Source organism: Salminus brasiliensis, chromosome 18, assembly GCF_030463535.1.
Source record: "Salminus brasiliensis chromosome 18, fSalBra1.hap2, whole genome shotgun sequence".
NCBI classification, from domain to species: Eukaryota; Metazoa; Chordata; class Actinopteri; order Characiformes; family Bryconidae; genus Salminus; species Salminus brasiliensis.
The window spans coordinates 25,161,804-25,173,923 of NC_132895.1; the positions used below are offsets into that span (position 1 = coordinate 25,161,804).

At 42.6% G+C, this 12,120-nt stretch overlaps 1 protein-coding gene across 4 annotated transcripts in view; it reads left to right on the plus strand.

Annotated features, from left to right (window-relative positions):
- The window catches only part of LOC140538902 (rho GTPase-activating protein 26-like), a 119,084-nt gene that overhangs the window by 68,050 nt on the left and 38,914 nt on the right, over positions 1-12,120 (plus strand). For all 4 annotated transcript variants that reach the window (XM_072661442.1, XM_072661439.1, XM_072661441.1 and 1 more), the window contains exons 9-11: positions 1-27; positions 7,312-7,406; positions 11,037-11,118. The exon at positions 1-27 is cut by the window's left edge and continues 74 nt beyond it. In XM_072661442.1, the coding sequence (XP_072517543.1) occupies positions 1-27; positions 7,312-7,406; positions 11,037-11,118 (204 nt within the window). The remainder of the gene's footprint in view (positions 28-7,311; positions 7,407-11,036; positions 11,119-12,120) is intronic.

The window sequence follows — 12,120 nt, forward strand, 5'->3', positions numbered from 1 at the left end:
TTTGACCAGAAATCGGGAGGCAAAATTGTGAGTGCCCAACATTTGTCTTTTTCTTTCCCAGTCTCCCATTCAACTAGCAGTGAAATGCTTCAATAACTGTTACATGAAACAACAGGATAGAATATAAGCAAGAATAAGCTTTGGCAAATGAAATGACAAAAAAATATAAGACTCAAATATATAATATAAATAGTAATATGTAAAAATATGTATATATACACTATTATATCACTATTCCAAGATAAATCGGTCACTTCGGATGTCCCAAACCCCTGCAGTGAATGAGGATTGAGGCAGATCCAGGCACATATGAATGAATTGGATATCGGCTATTTTAAGCCCAGTTCAGATCCATTGTTTTACTTTGTTCTAGTAGGACACCCTCCGGCATCCTCTAGGCTCCATTAACCGGGGTTATTCACAGTCTGCAGCAGTGTGGAGCGTTCTCTGAAAGTTTAGAGTCTACATTGTGGAGCTCTTTTACATCTATGCCACCAAAACCAGGCTGAGTTATGCTGTGCAATCACACAAAGCTTTTCTGTTCTGTTATGTCCATGTGGGGCAGTGCCCTCCTACCATGTCTTTATACTTGAATTATGGCTGACTAGAAACTATTGTGGAAACGCTGTGTTTTACTAGTGGGAGTACTGTGTGCCTTTTCTTTGGTTTTGAGGCTGCACAGAGCAGCGCTCAAAAATGTGAGGAGGAAACGAATTCACATCAGTAGTCAACAACAATGAACAGAGATCATTTCAGCGTGTGTTCGACTACACACACACACATCACACAAGAAGTGAGTTCACTGAAGCGTTTTAAAGTAGCTGGAAGCTACATGATCGGAAAGGTGAGTCAGACTGAATTATAAAAACTTAAGGATGTCCAGATCTAAACCAGTGGATCTGCCTTGGGGCCAATCCAATCATAATTTAATAGATCTGCAATCTTTGTTTTAACCACTGGTGTTTTTAAGACGCTATTAACGGACATTATTACCCAGCCGGCAGCAGTGAGGACGTTCTCAGAGGGTAAATAAAGGAGTGGAGTCTGCAGTGTAGAACTATTTTACAGTGTAACATGAAAACAGACCAGAATATCTGAACCTTTATGAAACTATCTCTGAAATGCTCTGTTTTACCAGCGGGAGAACTGCTCGTCTTTGTCTGTTTTGAAACCAGCACTGAACTTATTCAGAACCGAGCTAATGCTAATACACATACGCTATAGAAACCCAAATCATACACAGCACATTCACTATTCACAGCTATTTCACACCAGTAGACCAATAACAACAGATATCATTCCAGATTGTCTTCCACTACACACACACACACACACACACACACACACACACACACACACGCGAAATGATTAGACTGCAGTGTTTTAAAGGAGCTGGGAGCTGATTGGTCAGGGAGCAGAGTCATACGGGGTTAGAAGATATTAAACACATTATAAAACAGTCATTTTAAGAAAATCTGTACTGAACTAAATCAGTCAATCCTGAATGTCTCATTATTGAATATTGAAACTTAAAAATAAAGGGATTTTACTTCAGTATTAACCAACAGCTCATCTTATTTAAACTGTGTGCCTGTATCATTTATACAAACACAAAGGTTGAATTGGTATCAGCTAATGCTCTACAGTAAGAGATTTAAATGAGTTTTGGGGGGGATGGCAAATAGTTTGATCTGATCGAGACATCCCTAAAAGAAACCGTTCTAGGGTGTCTTTATATAAACTACTTACTAACTATTATCAGCACATATTACCTAAATTGTGTGGCTGTATTATTTATGCAAACACACAGATCTGCTCAAAACATACCGACTGATACTCAGCACTGAGGTGCCTGGATCGGCTTGTGCGGGTGGGGGGGCAGGGCGTTGACCGAATTGGGACATTCCCGACTCTCCCAGATTTTTACATGTGTGAAATTCTTTTCCTCCGATGAAATCAGGTTGGTGTAAAATGTTATTGCTGACTGAACACATTTTAACTACACGTCCCCAAGCTTTGCTTTTTTGCTTTCATCTTTGCTTCCATCTCGCTTCCATCTCACACCTCCTGCCTTTTTCCTCTCTCCCTCTGCCCCCCTGTACTGTATTGTGACCTTGCTGTACACACAGGTGAGGGTGAACGTGTTGGCGCAGGCTGGTTTATGTGTACTTTCCAGCTGGCTGTAACACAGTTTTGTCCTGGCACATGGAGCTGGGCGTTGCTATGCTGTTTTGGCATTGATGCCTGGCATTGTGCCCCCTCCCCGTTCCCCAGAGCTGCTCTGAGGGGTCATTAACACCACATACAGCACTCTGACTGGCTGCGATCCTGCACACCAGCAAACATGTGCAACATAGCACTACCAGCAGAGAATTGGAAATGCTAATTACTGCCAAGACATTACCATTTGCTTATTGTGTTTGTCTATGTGTACGTACTTTAATGTAATGTTGGGTTTTACAAGCAGTTGAACAACTAGTTGAACTAACCCTGTAATTACACCTTGTGTGATCTACCTCTATAGATTACTATAGTCATTGCATGTGCCAAAGAAACAAGGGTCCCATCATCTTGATAGTCCAGGACTCAGGTTTTTTGTGAAATCCATTCCTCCCTCCACCCTAAAGGTAAAGGTGCACTTATTTGTCACTGTACAGTGTACACTGCACAGCAAAATGTGTCCTCCGCATTTAACCCATCTGTGGTAGTGAACACACACACACACACACACACACACACACTAGTGAACTAGGGCCAGTGAGTACACACACACCAAGAGTGGAGGGCCTTGCTCAAGGGCCCAACAGTGGCAGCTTGCCAAGCCCAGGAATCAAACCCACAACCTTGTTATCGCTCTAACCGCTGAGCCACCACTGCCCCCAGACCCTGCAGTATTGCTAATGCCACTGGCAGCAACACCCCTCCAAATGATGGATCCACCCACATGCTTCACAGTTGGCAAGGTGTTCTTTTTAATGAAATGCAGTTCTTTTTTTCCCTCTCCAGACATATCTTTGCTAGCTGTAGCCAAAAAGTACTATTTTGACTTCGCATCACTTGTATCCAAAACTCATCTGGTATTTAAGGATGTGTCTTTAACTGTGTGCGAGAGGCCGATTTAACTGTCAGATATAGTAAAGATATGGTTTGGATTCTGTATCAAGCCTAAAATTTTTAGCAGACTGAAGCTTGCAGTATTTTGAACCACCCAGCTGTTCCTTAATTTTATGGATCAGTCTAGAGATGGAAAAATCCATTGGCTATATATTAATATGGGCCAAAATATATGATCTGCAAATTGTCTAATTTCTCTAAATTTGTCCGATCGTAAGGATTACAGCAACTCTGCAAGTCTCTGCAGAACTACAGAACTCTGTAGTACCTGCAGCTGCAGAAGCCCATTAGAGATGATGATGGTCTCCGTTCCGTGTCCGGAGTAAAACTTAAGCGCCTCGTAGGGGAATTAGGGTAAAGACTTTTAACACCTCTAAGTGGATCATACTGAGAGTACATCACTCAGCCCAGTACTGTAAGCTATTAGAGCACAGCTGAACTAATGGACACGACTTATCACACAAAACCACAAAATGTTATGTTTCCAGTTGTGTTTCCACTCTGAGCTCCACAGTGCAGGTCTGTATGGGAATTTACAGCTCACCCAGATGGTGCTCTGATTTTCACTTCATTTTACTTGTGGTCGATTCCAAAAAGTGAATTACATTTCATCTTGAGAGGCAATGCATAGAACATTACAGAAACCCTGCACGATAATTCGTTACTAAGCCTGGAAAGGCTAACGAAGCATCTTGCCCCGTCCTCGATTGGTATCGGCCCTGAAAACAATGACCCATCTTTAGCACAGTCCCTACTGTAGGAAAATCCCTTCAACATGAAGCCGCCACCCCCATGCTTCACTGTTTTGTTGAGGAATGGGCAGTTTTGGGCTTATGCCCCACACAGTGTGTTGAAGTTTCAGGCAAACTCCAGATTTGCTTGTGTTTTTATTATTGTTTGTTAATGGTTTCTTTTTAGCCGCCCTCTTATAAAGGCTACTTGTATAGAGAACTAACTAGAGCACCTTCACATCAGTCCTAGTCACTGAACTCTGTGGCTCCTTCAAAGTGACTATTAGCCTCTGTGTGGGTTCCTTTACGAGGAAAAATTTCCTCTCAGTTGGTCCGACCATCCAGTGGTCTGAACCAAATGCTTGAATATTACTGTTACTGTAGCCTTTTACCCTCTTATGGAGGTCTAGGAAGTGTAAAGTTAGGAAGTGTCTTAAAGGTGCCTTTTTTTGATGGTTCTATGAATCCAATTGTAAGTGAACTGCGTACTTGTTAGGCTGGTATCGTTCATCTGTGTGAACTGACACACATAACTGTTTATTTTGTGCTGTGTCTGAATTAGGGCAATGGAAAAAGCATTGACCTGAAATTCTGCTGAAGGATACTTAACCAAAAAAAAACATTGCACAGTGATGTACAAGGAAAGTTATGAAGAGGGGCAGCGGTCAATCATTGTTTGCTATAAGAGACCTGACAGTCTGTGTGTGTGTGTGTGTGTGTGTGAGGGGGGGTGGGAGTATTTGCCACAGGGAAGGAATGAGCAGTGAGTGCGAGGCAATCGAAATGATGGACTTGAGCCCTCATCTAGCATCAGGATGCATAAACGTCCTGGAGTTGAGGGATGCAGCGGCTAGACTGCTGTCTCTAAATGTACACCAGCAAGCTGGAGCTACAAGATGCGCTTTATGTCCAAATGTTTGTGGACACCCTTTTTAATGAATGCATTCAGCTGTTTTATGTTGCACCCATTGCTGACACAGATGTGCAAATGCCCGTGCACACACACATGCAATTTGTCTAGTCCCTGTAGAGAAGTATTGATAATCCAATAGAACTCTCTGGAACAGATAAACATGAACGTGTTGGCACCATGCCTAATGCCAGGCATGAGCTAGAGGGGTATGAAGAGCTGTGTTCTCTGGAATGACGGTGGGCCATCTAATACTTTTGGAATGAGTTGGGGGCCCACATCCTGACCTCGCTATTGCTCTTGTCGCTGAATGCAATCACCTCCTCACAACAGTGCGCCAAATTCTTGCAAAAATCATTCCCTGGACAGTAGTTTTTCTTAATACTTGTGATTTTCGAAGAAACAACAAATGAGCAGGCATCCCAATATAATAATGGTAAAGCGTTCTCCATCTGATACCTCAACATGTCTGCCCTGGTGTCTATCTAGTACAAAGCTCAATCATAGGTCACTTGCTGAATTTGTGGAGCTTCCAAGCAGTCTGCTAAATGTGTCTGAAAACCATCAGAAATACTCATCAAGACCATTGACTCAAAGTTTTGTCCTCTAAACGCCTGTGATTTGAGCCTCTGTTATCTGAAACCCTGTCTATACTGGGGTTTTTAGCCTGCTAGCTAATTTATCTAACTTTCGCTCATTCTTAGCCACTGCGAACCACCTCGCTTACGCCTGATTCAGAGCCGATCAACATTTCTTATTCAGACTGACAGCTAAACAATTTTTCGTTGGTGACCCTGTGAGCAATCTTAATGTTGTAATTGATCGTTGTTGTTTTTTGGTTTTGAAATGGCGTAAGTAATATGTGATTCCACCCAACCCTGAGCTGTGGAGAAGAGGAATTGCATACCCTGGAGTGATGGAACTCCATCCAGTACTTTTGGATTGAGGTGGAGCGCCCGTGGAGAGTGCAACATAATTCTCTAATGGCTGAATGCAATCAAATTGAAATAATTCTGTCAGACATACAGAGTCAAAGCAGAGTCTAATGCAGAATGAAAAGGACAGCGCTTGCAACCCTATACTTGTTCAAGTTAAACACAGCGGCTGTTTGACCTCAGCGCTGGATTACAGCCTGTCGCACGCGCATGGAGTGTGGATTAGAGTGGGCCTCTCAGGAGCAGGCTGGGTGCAGAGAGGGGAAGACGGAGAGGTGAAGTGAGCTGTGGAGAGGAGAGGAGTGGCGTCCAAACACTTTAAAAGTGGCTTTGCGCGATTCACTGTGAAAGGAGTGTGTCAGCTCTCTGCCTGCTAATGGACTTCACCTTACGTGTGTGTGTGTGTGTGTCTTGTATGTGCTGGCGCGTGGCAGCAAAGTGAGTAGTGAAGCGCCAGGGCCAAAATAGCCTGCTTTATTTTTAATTCCCATCTAATGTCCACTTCAATCATTAGCAAGCAATCGTGGCCTAATTGGGAACCCTGCTGTTGAAAACTCCAAATGTTTCTAACATGCATGTTTAATAAAGGCTGGCCTAAAATAGCCAGATGATTGGGTCAGAGCAACCCCAAAACGGCAAGCTTTGTGGGGTGTTCCTGGTCAGCTGTGATGAGTAATTGCCGAAGAGGGACAAATCAAAAACCTGCAACAGGGTATCGGGTCCAAGGGTCATCAGAGTGTGAGGCAGAGTGTGAGACTAACAGAGGCTATTCCATCTGGGTAGAACCAACAGAAAAGCTACATTGGCGCAAGTCTCAGAAATGTTACATGATGTTTTACGGGAAGAATACCTCAACACGCAGTGCCTCACACCCTGCTGCATAGCTGTAGACCAGTTTGGGTGCCCATTCTAACCCTTGTCCACCGTCAAAAGAACCTACTATGGGTAAGCCTGCTGTAATCAAATCACAAAGACAACAGTGAACCTGATACTGCCAAGATATCGACAGTTCACTACTAGATATGGGCATTTATCGTGTTGTCGTTAGCCATTAGCATTTTCGCCCCAAAATACAGTAGGCTAGATTACTAACCTGTGCCTCTGACCTGACCCCAAAATTCTTGCATATCAGACACTGCGTTTATACATGAAGAAAATCGGGCAAATGCCATTTCTTCAAAAGAAACACAAACGAACAGTTGTTTATACAGAATGGATGTAAGATTAAAGATTTTTTCTTCTGTTAATTACATTATCAGGTATTTACAATGAGTTTCTCTCTCTGACCTCAGAGTCATTTGTTATTTTGTAATCAACGATTCTGTAATCTTGGTGTTGGTTAATCCACTGACTGTATAAATGTGACTGAAAAACTATTTACACACCTTTTAATAAGCATAAACCACCAATATTTCAATATTACTTTCAGCCCCCCCCCCAAAAAAAAATAAAATAAAATAAAAAAAAATATATATGTATTATAATAATATGCTAACATATGTTATAATCAAATGTTCAGCCTTGATGCCACAATGTAAATGCATAATTGACAAAAGCACCCTTAGCATTGTGAATAGTATCTTTCAAAAGATTATTGCTAACTATTGCTGCTCTTTTTCAGGGAGAAGAGGAGAGCTTCATCCTTAAATCCTGCACCAGACGGAAAACGGACTCCATCGAGAAGAGGTTCTGTTTTGACGTGGAGGCCGTTGACCGGTGAGTGGCAGTTCTGCACGTCTTCCAGCAGGTGGAGCTGCAGGCTAGTGGCCGAGGGGAGGCGGGTCAGACTTGGCAGGGGTTTTAAACAGGACTGGCAGGCTCAGCCCCAGTGTGCAGCTAATTGCTTTGGCTTGTCACACTGCTGTATGTGGGAAGCTGCTTTGAAGGGGGTGGAGAAGAGCAGAGAGGGGGACCTCTGTGCTGTGCATTTAGCTACTTGTGTTGGCGGGACGATGCCTTAACCCTTTAAACATCAACAACAGTGTCTTCATTCTCATGTGTAATAGAATTTACTGAAATGAGAAATGGTAGTTATGGGGCAAGATGGCTTAAGGGATGGGATAAGTAAATTGAAATAGTCATATTAAGAGAAACCCCCTGACTAAAGTTTTAGGCTAAAGCATTGTAAATCTCTGATACAATATTATCATGATCCAGAGTCAGTTACAGATGACCACATGTAGACGTTACAGAGCCTTACCCCATAGCCTGTATTTTCCCTGATTACTGTAGAACTACCATCTGGGCCGCTTCTAATATGACTAGTCTACAATGAGAACTATATTCTGCACAGACAACATGAACACAAAAATTTGCTGGTTGGCTTTGTTTGTTTAGAAATGTTGCCAAACTTGCACAGTGGCTCTTTCGTCTGGACGAGCTCGTCCTTTAACGTTTAATTTGCATGAAGCCCAGCCGTGTTTACCAAGACAAGTGTATCAACATTATAGTATTATCTTTCCAAGTGGTATTCAAAGTATCTGTGTGTGGTGTTACAGTATTCGAGTGATGATTGTTTTGTAAGGTTTATAATTATGGGTTGTCTATAATAATCATTTTCACTAACCATAGAATACAGCATCTTACAAAGGTTAAATACAAAAGTACAAAGTAATGTAAAATTTGCATAATATTGGCTCTAAATTATTATATAATTATACTATGTCAAATTCAGTAATGTCTAATAATATTGTAGCCCTGCATCCACATTATAATGTGACTAACACTAAATGGAAGGTAGAAGCCAGTCTCATCTGTTGCTGCACAGTTTGTGTTGGTCATCCTCTAAGTCCTTCATCAGGTGTCACAGGACGCTGTTGGCTGGATTTTTCTGGTTGGTGGACTGTTCTCAGCAGCAATGCAGTGTCTGATCAACTCATACCAGCGCAACACACACTAGTAACACACCACCACCATCATGTCAGTGTCACTGCAGTGCTGAGAATGACCCACCACCTAAATACTACCTGCTCTGTGGTAGTCCTGTGGGGTTCTGACCATTGAAAAACAGGGTGAAAGGAGGCTGACAAAGTGTGCAGAGAAACAGATGGACTACAGTCTGTAATTATAGAATTACATATGGTAATATAGTAAGTGGGCCGAGTCCTTTCCAAACAAGGTCATGATGTTCTGGTGTGACTGTGTATAATGGGACATGTGATTATTTTGAAGTATTATTATTATGACATAGAATCCAGGCACCACATTCTGACATGTTATAAAAGAAACTTTGTGTGGTTTTATGAGAGATGGGTTTGACCTTATGAGAGATTATAGTATTTTGACATCTTCACTGGTCTGGAACTGAATCTACTCTCTGATATTTAGCTCTGTGTGCAGTGCTCTTTACTTGGGGAGAGAGAGAGAGAGAGAAAGAGGGAGAGAGAGATGAGAATCTACATTCTGATGTAGCTCTGAAACATTTGCATTTATATTCTTCTCTGTGTGTAAGAATACGTCTGTGAAACCGCAATGCATTATAATTCATATGCACAGAATTCGATAAATGTGCATTCTCCCCCACACTCACTCACAGTCATGCAGCTATATTATGCAGCTATATTTTCTGCCTTTGTGGGGACCAAGTAGTTCCACATAATAATAAAGCATGAACGTTCTGATGAATGCTGATCAGTTTGACATTTTTCCCAAATGTAGTCTGTCAGTACTTGTGTGATGTCTGATGTTGGCTTCTGTAGATCTGTACTGGAGCTATGAGGCTGATATACAGAACAACTGGCTTTAATGTTTAAGAGTGTACAAGAGCCATTACAACTCAAGCATTTAAATGCTTAGACGATTCCTGGACAGAACTGCACACGTAAATCACACACAATTGGTGCATAAATATTAGTAAAAAAGATCCTCCATTCTTTCTTTACTCTCTAGGTGCATGACCTAGGCCTCATGCACACATTCAGAAGTTCTTAAAGTATTTTTTTTAAAGAACACACACATTCGGCCACTACATCAAAAAAGTTCTACATCTACATGAGCTGCTGCTCACATGAACATCCCATCCCAGTAGGGAGCAACAAAGGATCATAAAACGTCACGTCAGACACCTCAAGAAAAATGACGTCGGCAAAATATACAACGTGAAGCTGAAGCACAGATTTCCTACCAAGTCACAGCCACGTGTTACAACAGCAGCAGGTTTGTTCAGCTAAACACAGGCCCAATGACCTCAGTAATCTCATGTCTCACACAACTCTGTCAAGTCAGGTCAAGAGTCCAGTCAAACTTCCGCAAAAAAAAGGAAAAGCTTCAAAGGCTGGGAGCACATGCTAAACATCACCCCTCCCAGCGTTGTGTAAGAAGACCTAACTACTCTTAAAAATAAGAGCGCTACAAAGGGTTTATTGACTGATGCTTCCATTTATTTATTTATTTATTTATTTATTTTTACAAGACTAAGAACGAGTGTAAAGAAACATTGATAAAGGACTTTTACATTAACTTCTTTAATCATCTTCAGCACTTCAGAGGCAGCATCACTAGGCAGCAAACGCGCTCGGAGAAAAGACAACAGACATCCGTGCCAACCAGCGTCACAATCGAAGTGAGAGGGGAGAGCGTGCCATCTATCCACCCGGAGAGAGCATGGGTGGATGGCACCAATTGTGCTCTCTTAGGCTCCGACTGCTGATGGCAAAGCAGCTTGTCCTAGATTTCCAACTCTCAATCCACAAGCCACAGTCTTTTTCACACTTGAGCCTTTTTCCAAATTCAGAATCCGATCTCTGGAACTTCTGGAATCAGTGGCCATGGGGTTCACTGCAGGTGTGGAAGGTGTAGAGTCATGTGACGACGACTCCTTCGAGAACAGGTTCTCATTTGCAGGTGTTACTGTACGGTAAATCGCCATGAAAGCAGAAAATCGCTGTTCTGTGCTGCTCTCCAAGAAAAATAATAAAAAGTAATCAAGGTATGAATATACTTTTGCAGAAAAGTGACGTTCCAAATTGTGCAATTGATTCTTGGTTCGTAAGGAGTTCTTCCATGTGAAAGCAAATATTTAATACTGAGCCTAGAATTAGCCTTAAAATTGGCCTTAGCATCCTTGTTTAAGAGTCTAGCTTGTGGAACTAGACACAACTTATTTGTGAAAGAAAAAAATGAGAGGTGGAGTTGATGTTACTGTTGCTATGCCACTGTTTTTAAATTATTGAATACGTGCTCAATAAATGAAAACCGCAAGAACCATATGCAAGTGACAGCCAGAGCTACAGTTGTGTGACCAGAGTTGGTATTAAATTGCCATTGCTGCAGTAATACACAGTTCAGTAAAAAACCTCAATGAAGATGACCATTATTGTGACCGGAGTGTGTGTGTGTCTGTTTCAGGCCTGGTGTGATGATAACCATGCAGGCTCTGTCAGAAGAGGACCGCAGGCTGTGGATGGAAGCTATGGACGGGAGAGAGCCGGTATGTTGACATATCGTTCATTTATCTTTCATCATCAGATGGCCAGCATGTGCCCGTGTCTCAGTATCATGTTTAGCCTAGCAGACAACAACATGTGCAGTGTTCCCCTAGAACATTTTTATCAGCGTGAGGCACTGGCTGTTGATGAAGGTGCGGGGCGAGGGGGTGGAGTGGTGGTTCCAATGTATTTATAGCCCGTGTGCTGTTTGGATTATGCACCTACAACAATATAGCAACATTAACCTACATTTAATGTCTTTCTAGCTAGAACTTCACCACTAGCAGGACAGTGACCGCAAGCAGCTGAAAATAAACTTGAAGTGTTAAACTGCTCCTCAGGCGTTAGCAGCAGATGCAGCATGGTTACCACTAGGGTGTATGTGTGGTATGTAGTGTGATTGCAGCTCTGCGATAATCCACTATGATACAATCCCTTTACACAGCAGCATGAGAGCAACAGCTTGCACACATTGGAAGTCACATACAGCGTTTTTCCTGAGAAGTGGCACAGCAGGTCTACCTAGACCTGCTAGTGGGGCAGTGGTGGCTCAGCGGTTAGAGCGCCGGGTTATCGATAACAGGGTTGTGGGTTCGATTCCCGGGCTCGGCAAGCTGCCACTGTTGGGCCCTTGAGCAAGGCCCTTTACCCTCTCTGCTCCCCGGGCGCTGGAGTTGGCTGCCCACCGCTCTGGGTGTGTGTGTACTCACTGCCCCTAACACATGTGTGTGTGTGTGAGTGTGTGTTCACTACCAGATGGGTTAAATGCGGAGGACACATTTCGCTGTCACATTTCGCTGACAAATACGTGCACCTTTACCTTACCTTTTTACCTTACCTTTAGACTGTAAATCCTTCCTGATACAAACATGAGAAACAAATAGTTTCATGTTTTTAGTTTTTCAAGTCGATTGTTTTAGAAGTGGGCGCGCACCAGTATTGTAAGTGTGGGCTGATGCTGATCTCCGATATCTTGGATATACATATCTGCTGATGCCAAAACT